General features: G+C 39.6%; 1 protein-coding gene across 1 annotated transcript; it reads right to left on the reverse strand.

The window, feature by feature from the left end:
• Nucleotides 1–11,299: 11,299 nt before the first annotated feature.
• On the reverse strand, nt 11,300–12,538 carry LOC111335792 (uncharacterized). Its single transcript, XM_022941786.2, has 2 exons — nt 12,119–12,538; nt 11,300–12,030 (listed from the first exon to the last, which is right to left on the reverse strand). Exons 1-2 carry the CDS (start codon nt 12,455–12,457, stop codon nt 11,659–11,661), a joined length of 711 nt encoding a protein of 236 aa, XP_022797521.2. The 5' UTR covers nt 12,458–12,538; the 3' UTR covers nt 11,300–11,658.
• Nucleotides 12,539–12,858: the final 320 nt, after the last annotated feature.

The following is a 12,858-nucleotide window of genomic DNA, read 5'->3' on the forward strand; positions in this document are numbered from 1 at the left end:
TCATGCGACACAGCGTACGCCACAAGCTATCAGCGGTCTTCTCTTTTGCGCGGATCTTTGTGAGAACAGTACAACATCGAACTGGATCGTCGTGATCTAAATTTAAGAGATTATTTCTTCGCTTCAGAAGCCTAAAACCTTCATTTCCCCCTCAGTTTCCAGACATGGAGAGTTCATATTCTGATTCTTGAAAAATTCACCTCGGAAGCGATATTAAATGGGTAATTAACTGCGAAATGTGGCCATAATTCCGACCATTTGTTTTGATACAACGATCGAATCACGATGGATGCAGCCTACTTTTCGAAGACAATACCTAGCAATTTGTTGAGGTTGTCATGGATTTCAGCAATTTGGTTACTACAAAAATACTGAAGTTAGCCATGAAGCTGGGCTGCAAAGCGGGTAAGTTGTATTTATGACGAAATCTGCTCCAGTAGTTCGATTTTGGTGTAGCCATAAAAGCGCGAATGCTCGTACATGTGCTGATTCAAACGGTCATAACTTTTGAAAAATCGAAAACGTACAGGGGTTTTTGCATTTTTTTGCCTATGAAGGTCTAAACTTAACGGGTGTGGAGGATAGAGTTGTCAACCAGGTCCCAAATCCCAAAACTTAACGTCTAAATCAAGGTTATTTTCGGCCATCGGCCGATGGCGACTTATAGGGGTCAGAATATGCTAAAATTCGCCTTTTCAGATATATTGAGAGGGAAAATTCTATCTTTCTTGGCAAACTAGAAAGGTTTTCAAGCAATCTGATGCAAATTCGGTGGGTTAACTACGCGAATCAAATATTTTACAATGTTACAAAATATGTCTATTTTTCAATTTTCGAGACGTTGCCACGGTCCTTACTGACTGGGAAATAACTGTGGCCCCTAACGCAGTCAGAAAATTATTTCGAATCAAACCAAACCTAATTTAGTTCTTTCCTAAGTAAAGTCTTGACAGAGTTTCAGGCAAAATTATTTTTGACGCGAAATTGACTGGGTGGAAATAAGAGAGACAGCCTCTTAAGAGCGGTCGTCTGTAAAAATCGAGCAGAGGTGTTGAAAATAAAAAGATTGACATCTTTTCAAACTTTGACATTTTTTCAAACTTTGCCAGAACACAGCTATGAATGGCCTTGGTTACGGAAAAGTATCAAAAATGTCGAAAAAAAATTATTTTCGGAGAACGGTGGCATTTCGTGTTTTGGGGGTTCGTAATCGTGTTTTCCCAGTGAAAAAGTGCACCTCAAGATAATGGCCGAGAAAAATTTATTTCGCCAGCAATTCGAAAACCACATAACACTTCTAAAACAAGAGTTCTGAACAAAAGGTTCTGAAGTATTTTTTCCAAGATTCCTTAAAAAACGATTTTTTTTACGAATTTTCTAATTCAGGTAAAATTTCACCCATCAAAACATAGCTCAACTTTGGCGACTAAAATCGGCCATTGTTACGTGGCTCCATAAACTGAGGCAATAACCATTGTCAAGAACAAGGTATCTTGTTTTAGAAACTGCAATAAAATTTTTAGGCAACTTAAACTACGAGTTTTTAGAGCAATTTATATTAGCGTATTTGAGCTCAAGAAGCGCGTTATGTGACCAACGTGACTTTCACGTCACATTGAGAAAAACATTATCAAAACACTCGAATTGCCTCTTACGGTATATCGTACAAAACCTTCGAAACAGGTCTCCTTCATGTTCAATATACATATAGTTTTCTCCTGAAATAAAAAAGTCAAGGCAATCTGGGCAATTTTCGATAGTCTACTATATGCAAATTGTTAGTTTATGTTGTCAAAACGGCCATATTCGCAACTAATACCAACCCAACAATAACGAAAACTTTGTTAACGTCAGAAGGAATTGCCCGGGCTATAATTACACAGAATGTTACCTTTAGAAGTGGTTTCAATGCCAAGAGTATGCACTTTAGCCCGCTCCACCGTTCTCAAAACTTATCCATGCTACCATCTCTCGCCACTACAGTGCGATCGATGGTATGTGATTGCGTTACACACAGGAAGCCCATGAGCGTGAGAATGTTTATTAGAACATAACCAAACTAAAGCGCGCGCTCTGATTGGTCAATTTAGCGTCTCCATTTGCCCATGGGTGTATGCTGCTGACGTGAGCAAATGCAAAGACTATTTTTCCGCGCGCGCTTGTTTTTTCTGGTCGCGTAAGATTTGTTAAATAAAAGGGAACTCTTTAGCTACAATGTATCAATGTTATGTTATAAAACAAATGGTAAACACCACAGGGTACACTATTGAGTTATGGATGCACTTGGGAGGTTTGCTAAGCACTCAAGAAGCTAGAGTCACTCTCGGCCATCACTTCGAGCGACTCTCACGCTTCTTTCGTGCTTAGCAACCTCCCACGTGTATCCATAACTCAATAGTGTACGCTGTGGTGTTAACCATTTGTTAATTTTCGCCTTCCTCTTTCTTGCTTGCCATTATTTGAAATTGCTTCGTTTGCTAAAATGGCGACATGCAGCTTCTCTGAGCTCGTTGGTGGTTCTTGTAGTTGCCGCAAGACTAGTGGAGAAAGTAAATGCATAGTCATAACTAAGTGCAAAAGAGACATCCAAGGTCATCCTACATGATATAAATGCCATGATGCTCAGCTGGAGAGTGAGCTCATTCTTCTTCTCGCCAGAGCAGGTAAATATCTCATTATCAAAAATGTCAAGAGTGTTTAGCCAAGGCAAATACTGTATCCCTCTCTGTCGTGCTTTTATATTTTGCACTAAGATCAATGAGGTCATATCGTGACACAGTTCAATGCCCTGGATTTTATCCTTGCTTTAAGATCTATTTCTTGAATCCACGTAACTGCTTGAATCCAAGACAACAGGATGCCAGTCAGCCTATATGTTGTTATGAAATTTAAAGCACTGGTCCATGCCTACAATTTATTTATTCACTATCTATCCATTCTTTCCTTCTTTGATTCCTTCATTTATTTATTTATTTATTTATTTATTTATTTATTCACTCATTTATTTATTACAATTTTTTACGAAATGGGTCTCGGGGAGGGCCAGGGATTGCATTGAATTGTGCACCCTCTATTCCAAACTTAGTTCCCAAGACTTGAAATTTTCTATCATTCTGAGTGAACAAGTAAAGGACTTCACTTTTTCAGGTATATTTGAAGTCAAGGAAAGCCATAAAGAACTTTTAATTTGTCCCAGACATAGAGATGACTCGAGTTATTCATTGCAACTTGACCAAGCTCAAGCCGGCATCTTTTATAAATAGCTGAAATCAAATTACAGCGACATAAATTTTTTGAAAAATCACGGTGGCGGTCAGGATGGAATTCTGATTTATACTCATAATTATAACCCCAGTGGAACAAGTGTAGATGTTAAAGCATAAAGCTTCTGAGACTGTTGCAGAGTCATACGTCGATCATATCTTTCCACGAAGACTTACTATGTGGAACCCAATCCGATGGACAGGAGCAGTTTTTTTTTTATTGCATAGCCATCTAGTCGCGAAGTCGTCTCTATGATCGAGGCTTTATATTTCATGACAAAATATAAAGCTGACTGGCATCCTGTTGTCTTGGATTCAAGCGTTTACGTGGATTCAAGAAATAGATCTTAAAGCAAAGATAAAATGCAGGGCACTGAAACATGTCGCGATATGACATCATTGATCTTAGCGCTAAATATAAAAGCAGGACAAAGAGGGATATAGTATTTGCCTTGGCTAAACATTCTTGACATTTTTGATACTGAGATATTTACCTGCTCTGGCGAGAAGAAGAATGAACTCACTTTCCAGCTGAGCATCATAGCATTTATATCATGTAAGATGACCTTGGATGACTCTTTTGCACTTAGTTGTGACTATGCATTTACTTTCTCCACTAGTCTTGCGGGAACTACAAGAACCCCTAACAAGCTCAGAGAAGCTGCATGTCGCCATGTTAGCAAACGAAGCAGTTTCAAATAATGGCAAGCAAGAAAGAGGAAGGCGAAAATAAACATTCTCACGCTCATGGGCTTCCTGTGTGTAACGCAATCACATACCATCGGTCACACTGCAGTGGCAAGAAATGGTAGCATGGATAAGTTTTGAAAACGGGGAAGCAGGCTAAAGTGCATACTCTTGGAAGTGAAACCACTTCTAAAGGTAACATTCTGTGTATTTATAGCCGGGGCAATTCCTTCTGACGTCAACAAAGTTTTTGTTATTGTTGGGTTGGTATTACTTGCGAATATGGCCGTTGTGACAACATAAACCAACAATTTGCATATAATACACTATCGAAAATTGCCCAGATTGCCTTGACTTTTTGGCTTCTGGAGAAAACTATAAGTATATTGAACATGAAGGAGACCTGTTTCGAAGGTTTTGTATGATATACCGTGAGAGGCAATTCGAGTGTTTTGATAATATTTTTCTTAATGTGACGTGCAAGTCACGTTGGTCACATAATGCGCTTCTTGAGCTCAAATATGCTAATATGAATCGCTCTAAAAATTCGTGCTTTAAGGTCCGGTAATACGGGCAACATTTTTCTTCAACTTGCCTTGCAACATTGTTGCATTGCAAGTTGAAACCCTTTGTTGCACGTATTACGACGTTCGTGACCAACTTGTCTCGCAACAAAATATAGTGTTGCAAGTTGAGGCAGCGTGTTGCGCAAGTAGACTCGAGTTCTACTTTCTGCAACAAATTTTAGTTTTGCTTCAACTTGCCTTGCAACAAATTTGAATTCAACGCCTGTGATTGGCTGTCGCAAAGCGCGCCGACGCGGCAAATTTAAAACAAACATGACGGATGGAGACGAGCTTGAGGCTGTTGAAGTTGACCAAAAACTTTCCGAGAGCCAAAAATTTTCCCTATACAAATACCTGGAGGGTTATCGTATTTTGTGGGACACATTGAATGTCCATTCAGAAAAAAAGCAGCAAAACAAGCAGCAAAAGGAGAAAGGCTGAGAGGAACTGTCAGAAAAGTATAACTTATCGCCAGGCTATCTAAAACGACAACTTCATACTGCGTGGACTGCCTTGGCACGGGAAATTAAGAAGGAAAGGGACGGGCAGAAGTCCAGGTGGAAGTTCTTCGACATGTTAAGTTACATGAAAGAAGACGTTCTTCGTTCGCTAAGGGCAAAAGAAGGAAATGAGTGGACGGAGAACATGACGGAGCATTTGATAGAGTACTATAAACAAAATGACCTCCTATGGAATCACAGCCTCTCATCCTACCTGGACAGAAACTTGAAGGAACTAAGCTACACAAAGCTATTTGAGCTTCTCCCTGGTAGAAGCCATGATGACATTAAAAGTCGGTGGAATGTGCTCAAGACCATTTTTAGCCGAGAGGTTAAAAAGAAGAAGACAGCAAGGTCAGTGGAACCGGAAGGGACGCCGTATATACCTCGCATCGGAAAAATTTGAAATCTTTGATGTTTATCAAGGGGAGTGACGACGTCGACCCTGCTATTTCAACACTTGATCCTACAGAAAATGAGAGACCGGCAAAGAAAATTAAAGCTGAGAAGGCAAAAGATGTTGAAGAGGTAGCTATACGCGTTTCATTTATTGTGCTTTTGTGATGCATCGAGGCAGAGCGATGTTCACTATTCACCATCACTTTCGTAAGTAATTGGCAATCACTGTTATTATTATTGTATAAGGTAAAACTGGATCTTTACAAAGAAGCCATTAAATGCCTGCAGACCCCTCTGCCACTTGCAATTGGTCAGCCAAATGTGGAAAATCGTAACGATTCCATCAGTACCTTTGTAAAATCGCTGGAGTCTTCATTACGACAGTTTTCTGGTCGCCACCTGGCTATTGCTAAGAAAAGAATCAACGATGTTATTTTTGATTTGGAAATGGAATGCTTTGCACCACAATCCACACCTGTATCTGTGAGCAGTCCTCAGTCCACAGACCTCTTAGACAACCCACAAGCATCAGCATCCAATTTCAACGAAGAAACCTTAAACTGGGCTTATTTACATTGACACTACACCTTTATAACCTGATTATACATTTCTAACACATTTATAACCTAATATCAAATGTTATTTTGTGCCTTTCAAGCCTCCAAATACTTTCAATTTTTTTCATTTACCTTTAAGTTGTCAAAATATGAAAAAAATCACTAAATTTCAACCTTCTGTGGTCACTGAATTTCAATTTTCTCCACTGTCAATTTTAACCTTTGGCTGTCAATTTAATTTTTCAGCACTGCCTGGGACGAATTAACGTGGAGGTTAACATCTGTTGTAAGAGTAATTTTGCGTTCCCTGTGGGTCTGTTAAGTTGGTTTTCAAAGTTTAGCTACATGTAGCTAATAAGCCAGAAATTTAAGTACTGAAGAAATGGAAATGTGCTGGCAAATCTTATTCAAAATTACCCTTCAAAATGAAGTCATTTCTAGTAATAAAGCTATTATTGACATTTTATTAAAACATATTTGTATGTATTCCGCCATAATTTAAATGATGTAAATGTCCATTTCTTGAAAGATGTATGGTTTACAAACATATAATCTTCAAAAAATATTATATTTCATTAAAATTAAAGTGCCATTTTAAAATGGTACACTGATACTTGAGGATCTTAAAAATCTCATTTCAACTAAGTTAAAGTTATTTAAATAAATCCTTATGGTTTTTTTAATCAGACCATACTCATATTTGTTATATCTTAATAACTTTATAAATAGCATGATGTAAAGTCCATTTCCTGTAAGACGTAGAGTTTCAAATCTACACTGTTGTATAAAGATTACTCTATTTCAGTAAGTACCTTATTGAAATGGTACACGCTTATAAGGACCTTAAGGTCTCCTTTGTGATAAGTTACTGTTAATTAAAAAATTGGTCTCTTGAAGTATTTTACGATATGTATTGCTTCTACTGTAAAGGTCTTACAGATCAGCAAAATTATGTATCAAATGATTCTTATAGCCATTGGTACCTATTCAAATGGTACACATACATGTACTGAAAACAATCCTAACTAACTCATCTGAAAGATATTGCTGTACAGCACCAATGTTATAAAGAAACTCATTAATTTGTATCTTTCCATCTGCCTTTTGAGACGGAAAAATACTCAAAACAACACTGCACCTGGGATGAAATGTTGTCTTAATATAATACAGTCCATATATATTACATATGAAACCACGAAAGATTATTTCTGCACAGATAGCAAACACACTGTTTTGTCACAAAGCTAAATGCCTTGATAGAGTTATTGTCACGAACCATAATGGAAAATCATGAAGCAAAATGAGCCGGACATAAATTTGTAGAGGGCACATTGAAGACAGTACAGTTCACTTCTCTTCTTATTACAATGACATTAGAGGGAAGCTGGAAAAACTTAATGCAACATACACATCTTAAAACTATTCAAATGAACTGAACTAACTGCAATATAGAAATATGCAACAGGTGCTATGGCTATGGGAACTACCTATTTCACACTTTTCCTTTTCATAAACATAGGCATAATTAGGAATGAAAATATCACTGAAATGGTATCTCTATTATCTTTCAGTTGAGAAGTAGAAGTCACCAAAGAAAGAAAGAGCTTAGCCAATTTTTATTTAGCAATACTGAAGGTCTAATCTAAACCTTTCATCTCACATCAGTTTGGTTTCAAAACAATAAACATAATTCAAAAACATTTTGTGTTCATGGCTTAGTGACTTTCATTCTACATAAGATTCACACCAGTTCAAACAGTGCCCTCTCCACACAGTCTCCACTGCCATGGTACTACTCTCTCCTTCATGAAATAATCCATGTACTCTTCTCTAATTGCCCTAGCTTCAGTGGAGTAATTGTTGCTGCATTGAGGATGATAGTCAAACCATGATGACACCTCACTGCTGTTGCACCTCCAAGGCCCAGGGATCACATTGCCTTCCTCGTCTTCTTGATCGGTCATCCCGTTTACTCTGTAGAGAAAATTTGAGGGCTTAATCAATTCTTATTGGTAAATTATGTACATATTTCCAAGGGGGGGCAGTACTCGAAGTATACATCGAACATTTCTTATCCTGCAGGTTTGCTCCACCTCAATTCCACTGAGTTTCTTTTTCCCTTTTGTAAAATCGGGAATCTTGATTGTAGAACAAAATAATCCCACTGACTCTTGGATATCAAACCCCTCGTCAGCAAGAATGACATCCCCTGGGTTAAGATGATCTAAAAGCCCACTATTTTCTGTAAGGTGCTCGTCACTAACCCTCCCACCCCACCCTTCTGAAATAAAACTCACATTACCTTGGGGAGTAATACCTATAAGATACTTCACAATATTATGGTGTTTGTATGATGAAAAGGTCTGGACCCTTGCAAGACGATGCAAAGGGCGGTCCACAAATATTTCAAAACAGTCAATAATAACGATACAGGTTGGGCAGTGCTTGCGGAAGTTCATTGGTAGGGTTTAATAAAGAGCATCTCTGTGCCATCTGATGGTTGGTGACAGGACAGTTCTAGCAGAGCACTAGCACATTCACTCCTCCTTCGCTTTTCAATCCTTCCTTGTGATCTTTCATATCTTTCATTGCTAGTCACTGAAACGCCACGGAAATCATAACCAAGATTCTGATTTGGTGCCCAGTCTGGGTTTTCCTTATCATAAATCGACGACGGTTTTCCTATGTAGATGGGAATGAGATCAAACAACTGCCATTCGGAACATATGCAAACGAAGACAGCGCTTAACGCTTTGAATCATGGGCATAAAACTGAAGTGTGTGGAATCGAAAGCTGAGCGAATAAAGTTCAAAATCACCAAAACCGATCATTATGCCTCGTGGTTTGTGGTATAAAGTACATTTGTACAAACCTGAAATAAAATGGTCCCCGCAAACTCTATGAAATTCACTGGGATCAGCCCCTAGATCTTCTCTTCGGATCCTAGAGAGCCAAGTCGCTCTACGTTCGATGCTTAAAGCTCGCTTTTTAGCGTTCGATCTGGTGACAATTGCAGGTATGCGAAAATAACTTTTGTCCTTTTCTCTGTTTGAACGGTTTGAGCAACCAAATACTGCACAAAAGTTAACCATAACAGGAAAAATCCAACAATAAATTCACTCCAGCTTCAAGCATGTGCTATTTGATTACAACTGTTTGTCCTCCAGTTCGGCAAGTAATTCATGGCAGTCTCCATATAGACTCCCTGTTACCCCTGTGTACCCATGTAATGTTACCCATGTACACCTGTATACCCTGTGTACCCATGTATACCCTGTGTACCTATGTATACCCTGTGTACCCATGTATACCCTGTGTACCCATGTATACCCTGAGTACCCATGTGTACCATGTGCACCCATGTATACCCTGTGTACCCATGTATACCCTGTTTACCCTGTGTACCCCTTTGTACCCCGTGTACCCTGTATATCCCTGTGTACCCTGTGTACTCTGTGTACACATGTGTACCCATGTGTACCCACGTGTACCCATGTGTACCCTGTGTACCCATGTGTACCCTGTGTACTCTGTGTACCCTGTGTACCCTGTGTACCCATGTATACCCTGTACACAGGGAGCCTATTACTCAGGAGCCAATTGCTCCAGGCTTTATTTACTCAATTCATGTCATTAAAGATTGAAATGGTCTCATTTAGGGGTCCAAAAACGGTTGGGCCACGTCAAGATTTGTCTCCTTTAGGAGTTTATTTCGAAATTGCAGACGAGCATCCCAGTCCATTTTATATGGGATTTTCCCCCGGGCTAATAAAATCATAAAAAGTTGTTCATAATTCATTTGTGAACATACAAAAAGGGATTGTGCACGGTCAGAGAGCTTCTATTGTTTCCAACTGATGTTTGCCTGGTTTCCTGTATACATGATATACAGGGTATACTTGGGTATACATGAATATACAGGGTGTACAGGGTATACAAGGTAGACAGGCTATACGAGGTATACAAGGTATACAAGGGTATACATGATATACATGGGTACAAAGGGTATACATGGGTACACAGGGTACAAAGGGTACACAGGGTATACAGGGTACACACGGTACACACGGTACACGGGGTACACAGGGTATACAGGGTACACAGGGTACACATGGGTACACAAGGGTATACATGGGTACACAGGGTACACACTGTATACAGGGTCACAGGGTATACGGGGTACACGGGGTACACAGGGTATACAGGGTACACAGGGTATACATGGGTGCACAGGGTTCACAGGGTATACATGGGTACACAGGGTATATATGGGTATACATGGGATACATGGGTACACAGGGTACTCAGGGTATACATGGGTACACAGGGTATACATGGGTACACAGGGTATACATGGGTACACAGGGTATACAGGTGTACATGGGTAACATAGGTAACATAACAGTATACATGGGTACACAGGGGTAACCGGGAGTCTATATGGAGACTGCCATGGATTTACGTGCCTCCAGTTCGCTAGGTTACATGTCATGACGTCATACCTGAAAGGGGTCTATAAAGCTTCATGTTGCAAAGCCAAAAAATACATGACACTGAAATTTTACACCCCAAAAAATACCTGGCATCAAAGTATCCTATCCCAAAAAATACCAGACTTAAATACCTCAATACTGATTTATTCATTCAAACAGAACTATTTAATCCATGGTTATGCATCAATAGGCTAATTAAATTGGTACGTCTGCTAATGTCGCTGAAAAAAAGTTTGAACAAATATTATTGTGATCCACTGATCGTAACGAAAAGTTCGCGTGGAGATGTGACCCAAAAAAATACACATTTTTTTAAGACCTAAAAAATTACGTGACAGTTGTCTTCACCCAACAAAAATACTGAAAATGTAAACTTTCAACACCCCAAAAAAGTCAGACCCCTCCTTCATGTATACTTTGAGTACCCCCCAGGATATAGTTAGGTAAGTGAGCACTCATGATTCTTTGCTTATCAACTAAATCCGATGATCTTCCCTGCTAGTAGAGACTTTTTTCCTGGAAAAGAGCCTCTGCTAGCAGGGAATGATAATCGTGTTAATGCAGGCTTTTAAGAAATAACGAAAATGGGTGTGTGATAAAACCAGACTGCACAAGGATGAAGTCTGCATGATTGGGTCTAGATTGAATTGAATATCTGCATGGCAAGAGATTTGATGCCACCAAGTGCAAGTAAAATCCCTTTTTTGCATCAGATTAATACAGTGGAGTCGCGGCTTTCATTTAAAGCTTGTTATATACTGGTCATCTAGAAAAACTACATATTGTTTTTAGGTGTAGTACTTATTGCTTTTAGGTACAGTACATGAATGCAAACTGATACACTGCTTATAAATGCTATTTTGGGTAGCATTAAGTTGTTTTCATTTTTTAGCTACCGATATTCACAACGAAGGAATAATGGTTTTTAGCACATGATTTTATAGCTCTACCTTAGAAAATTATGCAGCACTAGTGCTACCAAAATCAAGTCGACGACTGTGTCCGGAGGCAAGAGAATTGGAGCACGAAACACCATCCATCTGTTCGCGATGATACCAAGACAATTTTCTGAGATTCTCCGCATGCGTGACAACCTGTAATTGAAAATCCGCTGTGCTCTTGACAATCCTGTTAGTGGGAAAGGCTTCATCATAAATCTTGTCAAGGCAAAGGCATCTTCTCCTGTTAGGACCTATGGTACTGGCATTGCCCTCTCTGGCAAGGGTCTAGGTTTTGGCAAATTCCAAGTGTTGTGACTTAAACTCAGTGCCTTTTTCAGGTCACAACTTTGCCATATGGCAGAGTCTGGCGAACGACCATTTGTTCCAGCACTCGCCCAAAGGCACTGGTAGTCAGGCCCAAACACAGCAAGGAGAAAAATGCTGTTGTTCCCTTTGTAATCGTAATAATGAGAGCCAGAATTAGATGGCTGCTGAACTATGACACGTTTTCCGTCTATAGCGCCGATACCATTCGGAAAATTCCATCTTCCCTCGAATTTGTCTGCCACTGCGTCCCACTCACTTTCTGTGTTTGTTACTTTTAGATATTCTGGAGCAAATACCTGTAGTATAGGAAATTAAAATGTATGTCAAGTATGTTAATTTCGACGCTGTTATATAAATAAATCAACGATTTCAAGACCTGCTTACCTTGTACAGGGCACGGCTTGTTTCTGACACGATTGAAGAAATTGTTTGGCGTGAAATTCGGAACGAATACTCGAGGGAATGATAAGTTTCTCCCGTTGCCAAATACCGTAGCGTTACAGCTAGGCGTTCATCTGGCTGTATTGTTCCCCGGACAGAATTGATGGATGATGGCTGCTCTTTCTTTTGGATCAGCGGGAATACTTTTCCCAACAGAGAGGAAAATTGCTCCATCGTCATACGGAAAAACTCTTTGTACGCCACGACATCCCCCACTTCAAGCTCTCTAATTACCTGGTGAAAAACGCCTCTCTCCTCTCTCCGGGAAATCCATTGTCGCATGTAAATTTTCCGATTTCGTTTTCGAGGCCTTTCCTCGTCCTCACCGAGCAAAAGGCCCAAACAGAGAGCTGAAAGCGCTCTCTTCCGACATAGAAAAAGTTCAGCAGCCGCCATCTTTGTTTACGTGCGACTGACCAATCATACGCGCAGGATTCCGCGAATTTGCAACACTATATTTTGTTGCGAGACAAGTTGGTCACGAACGTGGTAGTACTCGCAACAAAGGGTTTCAACTTGCAATGCAACAATGTTGCAAGACAAGTTGAAGAAAAATGTTGCCCGTATTACCGGACCTTTAAGTAGCCTAAAAATTTTATTGCAGTTTCTGAAACAAGAAACCTTGTTCTTGACAATGGTTATTGTCTCAGTTTATGGACCCATGTATCATGGCCGATTTTAAT

The sequence above is a fragment of the Stylophora pistillata genome, chromosome 12 (genome assembly GCF_964205215.1).
Source record: "Stylophora pistillata chromosome 12, jaStyPist1.2, whole genome shotgun sequence".
Taxonomy (NCBI): Eukaryota; Metazoa; Cnidaria; class Anthozoa; order Scleractinia; family Pocilloporidae; genus Stylophora; species Stylophora pistillata.